The 19,658-nt window shown below is 41.5% G+C and overlaps 2 protein-coding genes across 2 annotated transcripts; both read right to left on the bottom strand.

The window, feature by feature from the left end:
* Positions 1–264: 264 nt before the first annotated feature.
* Positions 265–5,453, bottom strand: LOC146580610 (uncharacterized). Its single transcript, XM_085269640.1, has 6 exons — positions 5,397–5,453; positions 2,178–2,522; positions 2,024–2,062; positions 1,804–1,914; positions 1,662–1,693; positions 265–863 (listed from the first exon to the last, which is right to left on the bottom strand). Exons 1-6 carry the CDS (start codon positions 5,440–5,442, stop codon positions 741–743), a joined length of 696 nt encoding a protein of 231 aa, XP_085125766.1. The 5' UTR covers positions 5,443–5,453; the 3' UTR covers positions 265–740.
* An 11,986-nt stretch (positions 5,454–17,439) lies between these two features.
* LOC146580609 (uncharacterized) lies at positions 17,440–19,373 on the bottom strand. Its single transcript, XM_085268075.1, has 6 exons — positions 19,328–19,373; positions 18,858–19,202; positions 18,699–18,727; positions 18,481–18,595; positions 18,343–18,371; positions 17,440–17,562 (listed from the first exon to the last, which is right to left on the bottom strand). The coding sequence occupies exons 1-6, from the start codon at positions 19,371–19,373 to the stop codon at positions 17,440–17,442; spliced, it is 687 nt and encodes a 228-aa protein (XP_085124201.1).
* Positions 19,374–19,658: the final 285 nt, after the last annotated feature.

Below are 19,658 nucleotides of genomic sequence, written 5' to 3'. Positions count from 1 at the left end.
GGGGGATGCATGAGATTTGTTGCACCCCAGAATGTGCACAAGAACGTGGTCAAGCAAGAAAGCTGCCCATATACACACTGACTGTGTCAGGGTGTGATAGAGGTGCAATTAACATTTACAAAGTTAAAATAAATTTAGATGGCGTCCATTTAGTACCACTTATGTGGTAGTAATGTTGTATTAAATCTGTGGTTTCATCATTTACGTCAGCAAAGAGAAAACTGTTGCTAGATTTTCTGTGTTTCTTGATCATCTGTAGTCTTAAAATCAGCAAATTCTTACTGTTCCAGAGATTTTATTCGTGACTCATACACTGCTTTTCATCAAAGTTTGCAGGATCAAAAAATATATTTTCAATTACATTTCATTATAAAACATATTACTGTCTTGGAGTATTTTTCTAAAGTCTGTGAAAGTACAAAGCCTGACGTTATCTAGCTCAAGCTTCAATGCCGTTTCTTAAACTTTGCTGTGAACCATTACTGAGTGTACAGGCCTTGTGAGTTCAGCACTCAGACCACACTGTGAAGTCTCTTCCTGTCAAGTGATCAGTATCTCGCTCATGCCTCCTTCCCCCTGAAGATGACCTGACTCTCCCTATGAGTAACTTTATATGCCCTTCTTTTATTTGATATGAAGACAAATTAAGGCAGAAAAACAGACATAAAAATGTTTAGTCAAGGGTTATAAAGACTAAACCACTAAACACGTTTTCCCATCATGAACACAGACAATCAGCTCTATGCACTGGCAGCATAAACAACATGAGTTTCCACTTGTGTCTCTATTGCAGGCCTTCTGCTTCTTGGTGTTTGTGGGTGGAGTCTCAACGCTGCTGAGTTCAGGTAAACGGAGTCCACATTCTGTAGGTGAAAACATTTACAGTCACAGACCAAAAAAAACCTCAATCAGTCAATACTTTCACTATTCTTGACTGTGTCAGTCTGATAGCATATGAGAGATAATTGGACTTGGCTTCAAAAAAGTAGGGTGAGAACCAGTTGATGTTAGATTTCAGATGCTTGTGATTTAGAAAGCATCTGAAATCTACCACAGGTGTCAGCGGTCAAAAGGTTAGGTAGAACCTGACCAGGCTTTCATTATGTAGAAGTGGCCCAGCCAGGCAGGGGAATCAAACCTCACATTCGAGCTGCAAAAGTTTAACCATGGTACATGAGGTTACTCAGTGTGACTGTATTGCAGTCTAATGAAGACAATGCAGAAACATATATTAGTCATGTGCCCAGATCAAAGTCAAATTAATTTCATTAATTCAATATTCTCTGTGATAAATAGATTAATCAGTCTGATTGGTGTCATTGCGATACCAGCAGTGTAAAACGGACTATATGCATTACATCATCATGTAATCACTCGATTGATGCATAAATTCAATGAATATCATTTGTTTCTGTGATGTTAGCAAGAAACTGCTGCATGTGTAACATGAAAATATGTTGCAATGAATGATGTCTGAAAAAGATTCAGTGACAATGTGGTGCTTGTAACCTTTGACAGAAACTCTGCTTTTATATTTTTCCTCAATAAGGGGAGAGATTTTCTTCCTTGCTTGAAGGCCGAGGTTTTTCTTAGATTAATCACACATTTAATTCTCCTGTTAAATCGTAAACCTTTTAAAATTGCAATAAAGAATGATTTACCTCACCGCTTTGCTCTGGCTGCTGTCTTGGAGCTAAATGCCAAATATAAAAGTGTGATTAGTTTATTACCAACACAGTACTTTTATTAGGACTTGTTAATCAGCTTGTAAGAGTAGGTGAAACAAATTATAGCCACATTTACCTGTTTGAGGTTTCCTGACTTTTAAAACCAGAACAATGACCACTATACTTAGTAAACCAATCAGACCAGCCAGGATGATGCTCAATGGTTGGGTCGTTCTGTTGAACTCTTCTAAAAAATGAATTAGATTAACTGTGTGATTAGTGTGGTTAAGACATATTATACAAGATAGTACTGCACAGTGAAGATTAAAATCTTTCCACTCATCATGGAATCTCACCTTCAGTCTTAAAATCCTCTCCTTCACTGGTTTCACCACCTGTGACCATGATTGTTGTATTATTTTACAATTTGCTGTTTGTAGTTACTGTGTTTCCACATGACATGATGAGAAACATTAAAGTTGCAAAGAAAGGTTTTTAACCTAAACTCACCTTGAATTCTCAACTCTACCCTAGTGGAAATAATTATATGATAGTCCAAGAAAAATCCACAGAAATACAGGCCAGCATCAGACAGATCCACTGGCTTTATTTGAAGAAAGACGGCGACGTTGTTGGAAGTCATATTGAATTTTCCATTTTGAAATCCATCACAGAATAAAGCTTGTCCATTGGAGCCATACATAGAGGCAATGCAGCTCAACGTAGCTCGGTTGACCACTCTGAACCACTCTGTATGTGTTGAACTTCTGGAAATGTTGGAGCACTGCAGTGTGACTTCTTCACCAGACTGAACCTCCACGGTCTGAAATTCAGAACCAGAGACAGAGATCCAGCCTGAAACAAACAGCAAAGACAAAATTAAGATCCAACTCAAAGTGTACGGTACAACAGATATATATATATTTACTTAACTATTTTGTAACAATCAAATTTTAAATCGAATGGGTCCTCATGGCATTACTTGGAGCTGAGAGTAATAAACTGCCAGTCAGTCTGTAGATACTTACTGAATTTACAGAAAAATAAAGCTGTTATAAAGATGAAGCTCGTCATCATGTGTTAAATCTTGTCACTGCTTGGACTGTTAGTAAACCACACACCTCTTAAAAAGGGGTTTAGAGGGGCAGGGTATTTTTTTTTTATCTGTCCAATGACCTGCCAATACAATACAGTATATTTGCATATATTTTAGCTCTTGTCAAATTCAAATGTAGAGGTTATTTATTTCGAACATAGCTTAACAATGAGTCACATATACAGAAAAAGACCAACTCCTCAGAAGCCCTTGGAGTTTTAATGCCTGGCGTGGTATATACAAGAAAACCACTAAGAGCTAGAAGAAGGGGGTCTGCGTTTGTTTTTTTCATTTTACAGAATAGAACTCGTAGCTTAGACTTGTTAATAAGACTACCTCTTGTGCTGTTGGCCAACAGGGTACAGTTGGCTGAAGACAGAAGAAGAAAGGAGGAAGGCATGCTAGGAGTCAGCAAGAAAAAAGGAACTTTAAATATAGGGACTTAGACTGGTAAATGAGATAGCTGGGTGATATGATGGAGAGATGGAAGGTAGGTAGTCTGTCAAAGAGACCAGGTGGAAGGTAAGCAATGCCAGGAGCACTGAGTTCAACCTGCTCTACCATAGCCTAGATAGGAAGAGATATCATTTAATGGTAATCTTTAAGGAAGAAGAATATGTTAATAGTGTTGTGGAGGTGACAAAAGTGTCAGACAGGTATATGAGTTTGAAGCTGGAAGTTGAAGGGGTGCTTTCAGTGTGCATGGCCCAAAAGATGGATGTCAATAGGAAGAGAGAGAGGAATTATGGAGTTACATGGACAGGTGAGCAGAACGGAGTTCTAAGGTGTTGGGTAGGTATAGTGTTAAGGAAAGAAATGCAGACTGCCAGAGAGCAGTGGATTTTTCAAAGGGATAAAAAAAAGCTGTGGTGATGACATACACAAAGAGGGAGGAACATAAGATGATGCATAAGTTTGGAACAATGTGCACACATCTAGACTGGTAAAGAGAGAAGTTGCAAAGGAAAAGGCAAATGATGATTTGTATGTGAGGCTGTACACTAAGGAAACCACAAAGGCTTGTATTGGCTGCCAAGGCAAAGATCTTGAGGTGGAAAGGACCCAGCCAACATGCACACCTGGGATTTGCTCGGGGTGGATGGGTACCATGTGGGCACTGGCTCAAAATGGGTTTTTTGTATGGGTTCCACTTGGGTTCCTCACATTAAACCAATATGGACAATCCAAAGTGGGCACATATAGTAGGTCCTTGCTGGGTCAAAGATGGGAAATACTTAACTTGGTTGGAAATGGGAAAGACACATTCACGGACTCACTTGGGTCAGTTGGGGCCCATTCAGTTTCAGATTTTCCCAACATAACACCAATATGAGCTTTTAAAATTGGGGCCATTATGGAACCCGTGTACAATCCCAGTTAAAACCCAATTTTTAGCTGTTGTGGTACCTAAATGGTACCCACACAAATTTGAAAGATGCGGCCCGGATGGGTTTTTGTGTACTTTGCCCAGTTGGGGCTCATTTAGTGACCAAATTTTCTCAACATGACACTTATATGGACATTTAACATGGGGCCATTACAGATCCGTGGTCCTTCCTGTATGGGTCCAGTTTTCAGCCCATTTCTAAACCATATGGGCCCCACATGTAAATGTTGGCTAGAGACGTTCAGCAGGTTAGGGTGATTTAGGATAGAGACGTAAATGTCATGTACGGCTTTAAATACTTATTATACACAAAAAATATTGAACACTTTGACACAAGTTAGTTGCATCAAGAAGCCCTTTTTGTTGAAGACTCATTTCTTCTGTTTATTAGCTAGGTTACAAAATTGTCTTTTGTTTGCCTTTGGTTCACATTTTGTGATATTGCAAAATGTGAGCTTGCTCCTGAGGAAAGACATTGAGACATTTTCATTATGTGTCAATTATTGAGCAGAAATGAGACTAAAAGCCTGAAATACTCAAATTACATAATCTACTTAAAAAAAATAAATGATGCATATTTTTGCAGACAGAAACACAAAAGTAAAGATACAAAGACTTTAGTGCAAATTTTATCATTTTTATTTTTTGCCAGCCAGTTTTTGCCATGTCACCCACAAAACATCCACAAAACTACATCAGCAGGTTACTATCATAAAGCATGAGCTCCACTTATTGAGTCTATCTGGCGGCAGCATACACAACATGTGTCTCCAGCTCTGTCTGTGCCACAGACCTGCAGCTGCTTTCGACCTTCATCTGTATATTCATCCCCGTGTACTTCAGATTTTCTGAGCTCACTTTCTGAAAATCAAAAAGTTACACAGCTGTGTTTACAACACATATGTGAAATGTTTATTGACTTGTGGTTTGTACCAAAAAAATATTTTGCATTAAATGGGATTTTTTGATTTTAATTCCCTAATAATACCTTATCTATACCACCTGGGCAGCACAGTATTAAACAACATTAAATTAAGAATCCACATTGAATCCATCCTGAATCAAACAACAAAGACAAAATGAGATTCAACTCAAAGTGTACGGTACAACAGACCCAATAACAGGGCGACAACTTTTTATTCAATTTAATTACATCACTGCTTTCTAACAATCACATTTAAATTCTGTTGGGCTCCTCGTTCCATTACTTATTTTAAGGTGAGAGTAGTGAGGTGCCAGTACTTACTGAGGCTGCAGAAAATCAAAGCTGTTATCAAGATGAAGCTCCTCATCGTGTGTATAATCCTTCACTGCTCGGACAGTTAGTGAACCACACAGCTTTTATAAAGGGGTTTAGAGGGGCGGGGTGATTTTTTTTTCCATCTTGCCAATGACCTGCCAAAGCAATGCAATGCATTTGTAGATATTTTAGCTTTATTCACTATGAGATAACTGAAAGATTTTCACTTATGATTTCTGAGCTTTGAGACTCACAGACTTAATAATAATACCATGTTACATCCATTTCAGAACATATTAAACAGAGTCAAACAATGAGTCAGTTATCAATGAGCTTCCTCAAAAACGCTTGGACTTTTGAGCAAATATTCTATTTTAGTCCCTAAAAATCTGGTGTGAAACACAAAAGAAAGGAAAGGGGGGGGGGGGGGGGTTACAGAGGTCTGCCACTTTTTTGGCAGTTATCCAAGGATGCCATTTAGATTTGATCATAGAGATGATATAAGGAAGTAACTTTATATCCTAAAGTTGTAAAATTGTTTAAAGTCTTACTGTTTTCTTGTTGATTCTTGTGCTCATTCCTGACATGACACCATCTAAAATTTTTAGATTTCTGTATGAAATTCAGCTTCTTTTTCAGACTTTTTAAACTGCTTTTCTGATTGCATGTAACGCTGGTGTGGAAACTTGAGTTATACACTGTAAACCCGAATGTTCAAAGTAATTAAATAGATTAAGTAGTGTATACTCAAAGTCTTTAAAAAGTTCTGTTAACTTAAATATGCCAAGTTCGTGTAACATGTTCTTCTTTTTGAGTAAATGAAACTAATAATATTTGATTGAATTGAACTATTTCTATATTAAGTAAGCATCACTTAAAATCATAACTTAAGCACAACGTAACACAGTTAAGTTAGGACATATAAGAATGGTAAAGTCCTGTTATTTTTGTTGTTTCAAGTAGGTAGGATTTAATAATAAACTTAATTTATGTTGCACATGCTAAAATACAATAAAATCTCAAAGTGTTTCACCAAATAAGTAAAATCAAATTGTCTTAAATGCATTAGTGGAAGACAAAATGTATTTATTTTAATATTCATTGTTTTATCAATGTATCCTACATATATATTTTTAATTTTTTCCGTAAGTGTTGAGCAGCTGCAGGAATCAATTTTTATTCTGAGTTAATTTCTAATTCACCCTCCGAAGCGGAATGCGGCGCTAATGAGCATTAATACGAAACACAGAAGAAGTAAAGGTATATGGGCGGGAACAGCACCAAAGAGGCAACATGGACGACTGGAGAAAGTTGGACCTAATGGCAGCAACTAGCATCACTGGACTTACAGTAAGTTTTCAATGTTGATATTAGTTTATTGTTAAAATACGAATATTTAGTTGTATTTTGGGTGCGTGTCGAAAAGAATAGCAGAAATGTCGGGTCCGTGTTTTTTATGTGCTTTGCTGCTCTCCCCGAAGGAAACTTTGCGCTTGCAGAGCTAGCATTAAGTTGTTGTAATGAGGGTCGCAGGCTGTTTAAAAAGTTAGATACTACTTGTTCTAGAGGTGGCGCCCGGTCGCCTAGTATGAAACAAAGTGTTTTAATCTCTCTAAATTTTTAAACCCCCTCTCATGACTCAGAATAGTTGGGTCCAAACAAGCCCGTTGTCCCTGCAGTTACACAGCGGAGATGCCTGTCTGCAGTGAGAGTGCTTTCAAGCCGTTTTCTTGTTAGAAACGCTATATTTTAAACTATATGTGCAGGGTTAGGGTTGTGAAGGAGTGAAGGAGCTCTTGGACCTCTGGCCTGCTCTAAAAATGGAGTCTGAGGTAATATGGATCAGCTCTCTTTAAAATGAAAATTGTAATTCTTACTCATGTGGCAGCTTTTTGCTGCTTTATAAAGATGTGCGAGATTCTTCAAATTGAACTGTATTGTCCTTCTGCTGTAGTTGTATGCAGAGTTTCAGCGGATTACAAATAAGAACCTGCCCAATACATTCTACGCTGAACTTGACCGCCATCTTCCTCGACTGATGACCTTATTCAGACAGAAGGCATCAAAAACTGGGAAGACAGCAGATGCCCTGGCTGAAATTCTAAGAATTCACAATGAACAGGTAATAATAGATTGTTACACATTTCATAGGTTGAACCAGTGGAACATTGGACAGGTTCAATGATTTAAATGAGCTTTTTGAATTTTGCTATTACTCCACTTTGTGTTTGCTATTTGTCTGACTGTATTAAAGATGTGAACAGGTTATTTGTGGACATATGTTCTGATTTGACTGTTGTTGTTGTTGTTGTTCAGTGAACTCACCAGTATATACAATTCTGTTTTTATCTGGAAATAGGAAATCCATGATATCCACACCAAGCGCACTACCGTTCTCCACGCCCTTCCTGTCTATCTGCGTGAGGATGTCTCTGGATTTTTCAGAACCTGCACTGTGAGTGTGTCAGGGTTCCTGGGTCGTTGACCCAGTGATTTCAGTTTGTTCATGTTCAGTTTGGTTCGCCACATTAATGTTCTCACTTCCTGTTTTTTCCCGTGTCAGCTTGTCTCCCGTGTCATTAGTCAGATTATGTTCAGCCCTGTACTCACCTGTTTCCAATCATTGTCATCATTCAACCTTGTATTTAAGTTCCTCGGTTTCACCAGTTCTGTCGTGTCATTGGTGTTAATGATGTATGTCTGATGTCGTCTGTATGTCCAGTCAGTCAGTCAGTCCTTAGTTCATTCATTCATTCAGTCAGCCAGCCATTTCCTCCCTCTGTACTGTTTGCTCACTCCTTCGGCAATAAACATCCACCTTCACCTACCTGCCTGTGAGTCCAGCGTTTGGGTCCTCCTTCTCTCATCCACGACACTACCCTTGACAGAATGACACGACCCCGCGTTGTGGACCCAGCGGACCCTGAACTTTTCGAGCGGCAGGAGGCAGCGCTCCTTCGCTGGATGGAGGGGCTTCGGGGAAAACAGCGGCTCTTCGCGGAGAGAGAGCACGTCTTCGAGGGGACTCGCCTGGCTCTGGGCGGGCCTCGGAGACGCCACGTTCCCCCACCTGCTGCCTCAGCTGCACCGGAGCATTCGCCGCGGAGAGTGGGCGTCACAGCCCAAGCTTCGGCCGCTCGCTCTCCCGCCACTTCGCTCCTCGCTCGCCCGCCAGCCTTTTCACTCTCCAGCCTTTCCGCCTCGCCACGGCACAGCGGCTACACCTCCCATCTCGGCTCAGCGGAGGCTACCGCGCCAGAGGCTCAGCCGTTTACCCGGCCCGCTTCCTCTTCCCGGGGAAAGCGGCGCACACGCCGCCATAAAACGGACTCTGTTCAGCAACTCCCGGTGGTGAGTTCCAGTGACTGTTTTCCACACCCCTCATCTGATTATCCACTTAAAACACACAACAGACTCTTTTCTGATTCATGGGGAGTTTCCCTCCTTGAGGATGGTGTGGACTGGGAAGATTTTTTCTGCTCTGGCTCCCCAAAGACTGTTCAGTCAAAAACTGTAAATAGTGGTGGCAGAAAGACCAGAATACAACCCGATAGACCTGTCAGTGTCACTCACCCAGTCGTTATTTCCACTCCTATCAGTCAGCCTACACCCACTCCAGTGCCAGCTCCCAGGAGGAGGGCAGCTGCGGCCCAGTCTACCTCCACACCCGCTCCTGTTTCTCGGGTGGGGGTGACTGGTGTCCAGCCACCTTCTGTGCCTGTCCCAGCGCCCAGGCTGAGGGCAGCCAGAACCCAGCCTGACCTCCCTGGAGGCTTGGAAGAGCTAACCGGTCCACCTACTACTTCACCCTTTCATCCACCTCCTGATCCAGCTTTTCACGCCCTCGCAGTATCACTGGTTAGACTAGCTGAACTGTCCCCTGCCCAGGCACCAGCCTTACGAGCCCAAGCCGTAATTTTATCTCCGTCACTAGCTCACTCTTTAGCTCAGCCATTAGCCTCACTGGCCTCTGTTTATCCGTCAGTCTCCTTAGTCCAATCAGTTCCCTCACCTGCTGTCCAGTCTCCTGCTGCCCTCCAGTCAGTTCAGCCACCTGTAGCTCAGTCTCCACCTGTCCTCCAGTCACCTGTAGCCCAGTCTCCACCTGTCCTCCAGTCACCTGTAGCCCAGTCTGCCGCCCAGTGCCCTGTAGTCCAGTCGCCTCCTGTTTCCCAGTCACCTGTCCACCATCCCGTCCAGTTCCCGGACCTGCAGCCACAGCACCCAGAGCCAGCTGTGAGCCTTCCTGCTTCTCAGCCAGGGGTTTCCGCACCCGCTGGCCCGGCCGCTCCTCAGCCAGGGGTTTCCGCACCCGCTGGCCCGGCCGCTCCTCAGCCAGGGGCCTCCGCACCCGCTGGCCCGGCCGCTCCTCAGCCAGGGGCCTCCGCGCCTACTGGCCCTGCCTGTCTCCGGCCAGAGGCCTCCGCGCCTACTGGCCCTGCCTGTCTCCGGCCAGAGGCCTCCGCGCCTGCATCGCCTGGTCAGGCCTCTGCCTCAGCTGCACCCACGCCCGGCCCGGCCTCTGCCTCAGCTGCACCCACGCCCGGCCCGGCCTCTGCCTCAGCTGCACCCACGCCCGGCCCGGCCTCTGCCGCCTCAGAGCCTTCGTCCGCTGCAGCCTCAGAGCCTTCGTCCGCTGCAGCCTCAGAGCCGTCGTCCGCTGCAGCCTCAGAGCCGTCGTCCGCTGCAGCCTCAGAGCCTTCGTCCGCTGCAGCCTCAGAGCCTTCGTCCGCTGCAGCCTCAGAGCCTTCAGCCTCGCCTGGCCCAGCCTCGTTTGGGTCTGGAGCTAAACGGCCATTTTCTAGACCGCTGGCTAGGCCACTGGCCGGGCGCCATCGCCGTCGTGGGCGGCCCACAGACCCGCTTCGCCTGAGTGGCCGCCGTCGCCTTCCGCACGGCCGGCCCCCGGACCGCCTTCGCCTGAGTGGCCGCCGTCGCCTTCCGCACGGCCGGCCCCCGGACCGCCTTCGCCTGAGTGGCCGCCGTCGCCTTCCGCACGGCCGGCCCCCCGAACTGTGCCCACGTCGCCGCCGTTGCTTTCCACGCGGTCGGCCCCCGGACCAGTGCTGTCGCCGTTGCCGTCCGCACGGTCGGCCCCCTGAACTGTCTCGTCTCGGCCACGGGCCACGGGGGCGCCCACCTGAACTGTCTCGTCTCGGCCACGGGCCACGGGGGCGCCCACCTGAACTGTCTTGGTGTGGACTCCGTCCCTCCGTCCTGGGCCCCCTCCGCCCACCCTGTTCTGGTTTTTTTTCTTTCTCTTTTGGCCGTCGGGTGCCGGCCTTTGACGGGGGGGGGTACTGTCAGGGTTCCTGGGTCGTTGACCCAGTGATTTCAGTTTGTTCATGTTCAGTTTGGTTCGCCACATTAATGTTCTCACTTCCTGTTTTTTCCCGTGTCAGCTTGTCTCCCGTGTCATTAGTCAGATTATGTTCAGCCCTGTACTCACCTGTTTCCAATCATTGTCATCATTCAACCTTGTATTTAAGTTCCTCGGTTTCACCAGTTCTGTCGTGTCATTGATGTTAATGATGTATGTCTGATGTCGTCTGTATGTCCAGTCAGTCAGTCAGTCCTTAGTTCATTCATTCATTCAGTCAGCCAGCCATTTCCTCCCTCTGTACTGTTTGCTCACTCCTTCGGCAATAAACATCCACCTTCACCTACCTGCCTGTGAGTCCAGCGTTTGGGTCCTCCTTCTCTCATCCACGACACTACCCTTGACAGAGTGTCCTTAAGTATCTAACAGATACTACTGTGTATATAAACAGTGCATCAAAGTACAAACATGTATTTTGATGCACTGTTTGGACTCTACCTTTGTTTAGTCTACCCATACGGTTTCCATGTATGGTCTTTTCTGTCTCCTCACTACAAATGAACTGAATTGGTGTTTTGTTGAAAGTGATAAGATGTTTAGTAAAACATTTTCCTGTGTATTTCCTTTAGCTTAGTTTCAGTCTATCTCACGCCACTTGATTCTGTGGTGAATTAGCTGATTTATGTGTGCAGAACATGGATCTTCTGTTTTTCACCTCTTACAGTGAGACTCGGGTCTCCCTTGTAAAAGAAGTATTGGATCTCAATGGGAGTTGGTAAAATGAGAAATTATGTGTCGTCTGTTGTATTTCTTGGGTTAGATTGTGATTAGTATCTCTTTTTCATTAATTCAGGACGAATCTGATGAGTTGGAGATTGATGGTGTTGAAGTGGCCCTCTTCACTGTCATCAGTGACCATGACACGACAAGTCCAGTTCACTACCAACCTGTGAAAATCTCTGTCGTCATTGAAAGTGATGCCGTGTTCAGTCTCCCCAGATTTGGTGAAGCCTTCCTGGTAATGTTTGGACTGATCTATGCACCTCAGCTACCCCAAAGCCCTGACCAACACTTTAGAATTTACTCAAAAGATTTTACTTGGTCTAGAAAGTGGTAAACTGTCACCCAGGTTACAGACCCTCAAGAATGACTTGGTTATGTAGGAACTCATCTGAAAGAAGGATGCAGGGTGAAGCATTATAAAAGGCTAGTTCAAAGTTCTCTCCTTTTATCTAAATAATGCCTCAAAACGTTATTGCATTACTCTACAGGTGTTCAGCCAATAGGTCCAAACTATACAACGTGCCTTTGTTCTCATTAACATAATGCAAAGCAACACTAATGTTTTGTATGTTTTAATGTTTTTCGTAATACTATTTCCAAAACATTGTGGGCTGCGCAAGATGACCTAAATTTCACTGTTTGATACTGGTTAATGTAAAACAAATAGCATTGTAATTCACTCAAATTGCTGCTGATAGGTTTGTAGCTTGTACCTATCCGCTGGAACGTTGAAGACAATATAATTACACTGCAAAGCAAGACACAAGCAGGCTGGTTTACTCATGCATGAGGGAAATCTGGCTGGAGCCAAGTGTCGTCCCACCACCTAGCCTCCATCAGACTCTCAGCCAGGCTCCCCATAGCACTCCTTTTATTGTGGTTACATGAATATGCATAGGGTCATTAACATATGACATCTTACATAGGTATACATGTGAACAAAGAATACTGTGTGTGTGTGTGTGTGTGTGTGTGTGTGTGTGTGTGTGTGTGTGTGTGAGGTCCAGATGTGACCCTGTGAAGACTCCCCAAAGCTGGTGCCAGGAGTCTAGCGGTTCATCTGAACAAAAGGCTCTTATACTTAAACAGATATACGTGTGTTTGCTATACCATATATCAGCAAGAGAAGATACGGCCTTTCCTAGGAGGTGTGTAATCTATGCCGGAACACTCTGTAGAGGGAGTGAACGCACTCCCCCTTCATGCTACACAGAGCTGTTACTTTAGGATGAAACATCCTTTCAATCCACCAATGATTATATACACTTCTAAGCATATATGAGTAAATATTTCTAAGCATAAATGACAATCAACAATACAAATCTAACAGCTGCCCTGTTGCCTTATTCAGATATTAGCCAGAGAGCCAAAAGCACATTTTGATATTATTAATTATTATTTGGCATTATTTTTCATTACTCTGACAGTTTTCCTGACTAAACAATTTTTGGTCTACTTATTTTAATTTATAAATGTTTTTGTTAATTATTTTTAATTTATTTAATTTTTTTTTTTTTTAAATGTATTTAATTTCAACATAGTGCTAAAAGGGAGCAGGCAAGATACTGTTCAATGGCAGATGTTTATGACTTTTGCATATTAAGTTACCGATACTCAGTGTAATTGAGGCAATCAATTGCCTCAAAAATTTTAAGTTTTGGGTCACATGTTTTTAAGTATCAAGTAGTCAACATATTTGACTAACGTGTACTTAAAATAATGACAACACAAACTAATAAACATTTGAGTTTTGTTAACATAAAAATGTTGTGGTTGTGTACTTATTTTTTATAAGTTCTGTGAACTTATTTCTTTGAATTTGTAAACTTGAAACTTTAAGTCATATTAACTGCAAATATTTGAGTTGACCGTTCTCAAAAGATACAAGTACCATGTTATCCAAACTTTTATGTTCTGGAAAAATTTGACTTTTGAGTTGATCAACTCAAAAAAATTGAGGCAATCGATTGCCTCAATTTTTTTGAGTTCTGGTAACTTATTCGGGTTTACAGTGTAGTTACATTTACTTGTTTATGTAACAACAAACATCAAAAGATAAGTTTTTGATCTTTCTATTTAATGGTTATAAATGTTATATATAGGAAGGTCTTTATTCTGAATTACTGGTTGAAAGTGGCACAATGCTCTTTATAAACTCAATTATTTTATGCACGCTTTCATGGTCTATAAATGTTTAACTGAGATGAAAATCAAAGCGTGAGTTTAAAGATGTGTGTGGTCAGACCCATGATTACTAAAAATTGACTGCATGTACATGTCATCATTGTGTTGTCACCAATGGTGACCACTAGGTTCTGGACTCAGTAAAAGATTTTGGTCACAGTCATGTTGTTTTAATTCTAGCTGGATGTTACTGTATTTAAAAGAGAGGCTGGAGTTCTAAGTTCATCAGCTAATATTCTGAAGCTCGGTAAGCATGCTGCATGAAGACATGTTGGAATGTAGACATGTAAATATGCTGACTGACAATTAAAAGAACAACAACTTCGAGTTAAAGCCCTAAAAAAATTCAAATAATTGAGTTACTAACAAAAAAAAATCACTCACAGCTCTTACAAAGGGCAAGAACCAGCCTACTCCTACTCCTACTGGCATTTCCAAGCCCAGACTGGTAGGATTGAGTCAGAATGCTTTACCAAATCATATTTGCAGCCCATCAAGAATGAAATTTCAGTATTAGATATTTGGGTCTAAGTTAACAACAATAACCACCTCTAGTGCTGTTGGCCAACAGGCTGCAAGTGGAAACTGTGCTACAGTTGCCCAAAGACAAAAGAAGAAGAAAGGGGGGTGTCCTGCTAGGAGGCAGTGGGAGAGAAGAAAAGGCAGGAGTGTGGAGGTGAGAGTAAGAAGTTTAACGCCTGACCCCTGTTTCAATCCAGGGGGTTAATGTTGACATTGTAGATGACTATAAATACCTCGGAGTAGACTTTGACAATAAACTGGACTGAGCTAAAAACACCTCAGCACTTTACAGGAAAGGCCAGGGCCGACTCTATTTTCTGAGGTCCTTCAACATCTGCCAGACAATGCTCAGGATTACGAGCTGGACTCTCTTAGGGTGGTGATGGCGAGGTGAATGTTATCCAGGATAAAGACAATGTTGGATAATTCCGTCCACCCACTCCATGATGTGCTGGCTAGCCACAGGAGCACGTTCAGTGAGAGGCTAAGATTACCAAAAAGCACCACTGAACGACACAGGAAATCATTCCTGCCTGTGGCCATCTCCATGTACAACTCCTCCATCTAACACACTGTACACCTCAATAGCTACACCTTTTTTGCACATGCTCTTCTTTCTTATTCAGATATTTATTAGTAAGTAACTTATATATATATATGCATATATTGTATATATTGTGCTATTTCTTACTTCTTGTATTGCTTTTTTTTATTACTGTTTGTACTGGAGCATCGTAACCAGCATAATTTCCCCTAGGGATCAAGAAAGTATTCTGATTTAAATGTAGGGCCTATGACCGGTAAAAGGAGAGATCCAGCTGATGTAATGGTGAGAAGGAAGAGAAACAGGCTAAGTAGAACTTGTCTACTCTCCTGGAGAACTCAAAGTGCTTAATACATCACACCACTTCCCTCTATGATTTTTAAGTGCTTACTAACTAACATTCACACTTAGAGCAACTTATGGTTACGCTCTTGCCCAAGGATATTTGGCATGAAGACTAGGGGGAGCCAGGGATTGAACTACCAACCTATAAATCAGTAGATGATCTGCTCTGCCTCCTGAGATACAGGCACCCATCAGTAAGCTGCGTGTGCATGAGACCAGGTGTGAAGTAAGGCCAGGAACACTGGAGGTGGGTTCAATCTGTTCTACAGCCTAGATATAAAGAGAAATGGAGTAATGGTAATGTTTAAGGAAGAATATGTGACTAGTGTTGTGGAAAGTATCAGACAGGATCATGAGTTTGAAAAGGGTTGATGTTGAGTATTGTCAGTGTGTCCCACAGATTAGATGCCAATTCTCGTGATTATCTAAATGAAATTGAATTGAATAACATTGAAAAAAAGGTATCTATGCTTTAATCACATGCAAACTGGAAACTGCTGCTTTTGTATATATGTTGGCTTGGGCAAGGCATTATCAGGATTGCTGCACCATCTCCTGACTGGTAGACAAAAACATTGTTGGCAATGTTACACTGGCTGCCTTATGAAGTTATTTTCAAAAACTCCTACTTGTGAATAATAATTCAAAAGTCACCAGTCATCAGCTTTTTAAGTTTGCCTCATAGCTGTGTCTTACTGTGAACAGCAGAAGTTGTATATGTTAATTTATTGTCTTTACTGATTTTATAGCTTGTTGTGTATTTATTGCTGTCTTTTTCTATGGATTGCACAATACAATAATAATGTCCATCTATAGCTTAACTAACAGAGCTCACTGCTAAATGGAGTCATAGGTTCCACACAATAAAGGGCGGTACCTAAGATGGGGATGCCACACCCCCACACAGGCACCTCCCACAGTAGACCAGAGAGTGCAGTTAGGGCAGGGGTGTCAAACTCAAATACACAGTGGGCCAAAATTCAAAACTGGAACAATGTTGCGGGCTAACATTAATATTTATTGAAAAAAAATCTTCCTCCAGATATAAGAATCAATCTTTTCTTATTGACTCAAACACGTTTTGCTGAAAAACTGAATATGGAACAAGCAAAGCTTAATACTAAACGATATATATAGAGATATTAGCTGTATAATACCAGTAGGCCAGCTCTAGTAGTAATTTGGTATGGCTTCGCGGGCCAAATGTGGCCCACGGGCCAGAGTTTGACACCTATGAGTTAGGGTCACAACATGTGTTCGGAGAACCTGAGTTGCTATTTCAGTTGTGTTTCTGTCACCTCAAGCTAGTCTGGCACTAATAATGTACTGTGACAAAGAGTACTGCTGCTCACTCACGTTTTATGTTATGAAGCTGTTTTTAATCTCTAAAACTCTATCAGTGAATCCATTTGAAAACAGTGAAACTAGCTCGTGGTTAAAGTCACACCTTTGTTCATTCCTCTGTTGCAGGCAAAAAAAGGAGAACCAAAGCAACGCATTTCTGTGAAAACAGCAAAGCATTTGTTGCGTGTGGTTTTAAAGGCTAGTGTCTGTGTGGTTTTCAGTTCATCAGATACACAGTGTTGTCACCGCAGTGGAAAATAACAGGGGGGGATGCATGAGATTTGTTGCACCCCAGAATGTGCACAAGAACATGGTCAAGCAAGAAAGCTGCCCATATACACACTGACTGTGTCAGGGTGTGATAGAGGTGCAATTAACATTTACAAAGTTAAAATAAATTTAGATGGCGTCCATTTAGTACCACTTATGTGGTAGTAATGTTGTATTAAATCTGCGGTTTCATCATTTACGTCAGCAAGGAGAAAACTGTTGCTAGATTTTCTTTGTTTCTTGATCATCTGTAGTCTTGAAATCAGCAAACTTTTGCTGTTCCACAGATTTTATTCGTGACTCTTACACTGCTTTTCATCAAAGTTGCAGGATCAAAAAATATATTTTCAATTACATTTCATTATAAAACATATTACTGTCTTGGAGTATTTTTCTAAAGTCTGTGAAAGTACAAAGCCTGACGTTATCTAGCTCAAGCTTCAATGCCGTTTCTTAAACTTTGCTGTGAACCATTACTGACTGTACAGGCCTTGTGAGTTCAGCTGTGCTCAGACCACACTGTGAAGTCTCTTCCTGTCAAGTGATCAGTATCTCGCTCATGCCTCCTTCCCCCTGAAGACGACCTGACTCTCCCTATGAGTAACTTTATATGCCCATATTTTATTTGATATGAAGACAAATTAAGGCAGAAAAACAGACATAAAAATGTTTAGTCAAGGGTTATAAAGACTAAACCACTAAACACGTTTTCCCATCATGAACACAGACAATCAGCTCTATGCACTGGCAGCATAAACAACATGAGTTTCCACTTGTATCTCTATTGCAGGCCTTCTGCTTCTTGGTGTTTGTGGGTGGAGTCTCAACGCTGCTGAGTTCAGGTAAACGGAGTCCACATTCTGTAGGTGAAAACATTTACAGTCACAGACCAAAAAAAACCTCAATCAGTCAATACTTTCACTATTCTTGACTGTGTCAGTCTGATAGCATATGAAAGATAACTGGACTTGGCTTCAAAAAGGTAGGGTGAGAACCAGTTGATGTTAGATTTCAGATGCTTGTGATTTAGAAAGCATCTGAAATCTACCACAGGTGTCAGCGGTCAAAAGGCTAGGTAGAACCTGACCAGGCTTTCATTATGTAGAAGTGGCCCAGCCGGGCAGGGGAATCAAACCTCACATTCGAGCTGCAAAAGTTTAACCATGATACATGAGGTTACTCAGTGTGACTGTATTGAAAAAGTTAAAAAAAAAAGTCCTTTTGGAAAAATAAACGTGTTTAAAAAGCTTCCCAGACAGGAAATATGTCATAAGGACAAACTCTTCACAGTGAACGCTTCAGCTAGCATTTTACCCACATTACATTTTAGAGTTATAATTGGAGTTTTGCAAACTATAGATTTTGCCTGTTTTTAAAAAAACAAACAAAAAAAATTAACTTTTTATTTAGTCTAGATGAACTATTACTAAATAATTTAAAGTTATTAAGTTTTTCTACCTTTCTGATATTACTTAAAGTTAAAGACAATAAAAGATTACAATTGCTTGCTTGGGTTTACTCTATGAAGCAACAGGTTGAGGCTATTCACAGAGTAATTAGGCATTTCAATGAAGCTTTTGAATCACAGAAAACAGTTGTTAGTTGTAAAAAAAGAAGAAAAACTCAAAAAGTGAGTTTACCTTGTTATTTTCTTCTTGCTCTCCAGCAGCTAAATGGAAATACCAAAAATTATTGCTTGTTATTAACAACCAAATACATTGTTTTGGACAGGTTAATCAGTTTAGAAGATGAGTGAAATAATTTGTAAGTAACCTCACCTTTTTGAGATTTCCAGATTTTTAGAACCAGAACAACGACCACTAAAGTGAGCAGACCTGTCAGACCTCCAAGGGCGATGATTATGAGGTTTGTCGTTCCACTGGGCTCTTCTACAAAAATAATTAGATAAAAAACATAATTTTTATGATTACTTTATTGATGATAGTGAAATAACTACATGGAAACTGAAAAACATCTTTTGAAACAAAAAATCAATCTTACAGTCAATCTTATTAAAATCCTCCTCTTCTCTGGGTTCACTGCCTGTAAAGAATCATCGTTATAATATCATTTTGTGATCGCATGACATGTTTTCATGCTAACCATGATCAAGAAACGAAACAAAAATATCTAAATCATGAACAAATGAACAAACCTTCAATTCTTAACTCGACTGCATTAGAAATGACTGTGTGCCCACTGATGTACAATCCACAGAAATACAGCCCGGCATCAGATAAATCCACTCGTTTGATTTGAAGGAAGACAAAAGAGACGTTGGAACTCATATTAAAATTTCTGTTTCTAAATCCATGACAGAATGAAGCTTCGCTGTCAGAGCCATACATAGAAGAAACACAGCTGGGCTTAGTTTTATTGACCACTCTGAACCAGTCTGTCTGCGTTGGATAGGCGGAAATGTTGGAACACTGCAGTGTGACCTCGTCCCCGTGCTGGACCTCCACAGTCTGAAACTCAGAAGCTGAGACAGAGATCCAGCCTGAAATGAAAGAACATGATGTTTATGTCTGAGCCTACAGTGTTACAGGACAACAACATCCATTATATCTGTTTAATGACTTTACTTATTCCATTATTTGAAAGTACTGAGGTGCCAGTACTTACTGAGGCTGGAGAGAAATAAAGCTGTGCTCAAGACGAAGCTCCTCATCATGTGTTTAATCCTGTAACTGCATGGATATGTTGTACAACAGAACTCATATAAAGGGGTTCAGAGGGGCGGAGTGTATTTTTCTTTTTTATCTTGCCAGTCATGTGCCTATACAATGTAATGCTTTTCATACATTTCTGTTTATAAATCCAGTTACAAAGTTTCCAAATGTTATCATTCCAAATGTTACCAAAAAACTTGTAATATTTTCACAGTGTGGCAGAAATTCATAAAAAGTAACTCAGAAACTCCCACAGTCCTCTTCTTGGACCTAAAATGGTTTAC

This window comes from Mchenga conophoros, linkage group LG3, assembly GCF_057382185.1.
Source record: "Mchenga conophoros isolate Kocher_MC1m ecotype Shallow Benthic linkage group LG3, M_conophoros_male_GT1.1, whole genome shotgun sequence".
NCBI classification, from domain to species: Eukaryota; Metazoa; Chordata; class Actinopteri; order Cichliformes; family Cichlidae; genus Mchenga; species Mchenga conophoros.
Note: the sequence above shows the minus strand (reverse complement) of the source record. Positions and strands in the feature narration are given on the sequence as shown.

Coding starts and splice junctions, on each gene's coding strand:
- LOC146580610 (XM_085269640.1), bottom strand. CDS start 5,442: ATGAGGAGCTTCATCTTGATAACAGCTTTGATTTTCTGCAGCCTCA. Junction 2,523..5,396: donor TTTGATTTTCTGCAGCCTCA/GTAAGTACTGGC, acceptor TGTTTGTTTCAG/GCTGGATCTCTGTCTCTGGT. Junction 864..1,661: donor AGCCAGAGCAAAGCGGTGAG/GTAAATCATTCT, acceptor TTTCACCTACAG/AATGTGGACTCCGTTTACCT.
- LOC146580609 (XM_085268075.1), bottom strand. CDS start 19,373: ATGAGGAGCTTCGTCTTGAGCACAGCTTTATTTCTCTCCAGCCTCA. Junction 19,203..19,327: donor TTTATTTCTCTCCAGCCTCA/GTAAGTACTGGC, acceptor CTTTCATTTCAG/GCTGGATCTCTGTCTCAGCT. Junction 18,728..18,857: donor AGTCGAGTTAAGAATTGAAG/GTTTGTTCATTT, acceptor AACCCAGAGAAG/AGGAGGATTTTAATAAGATT.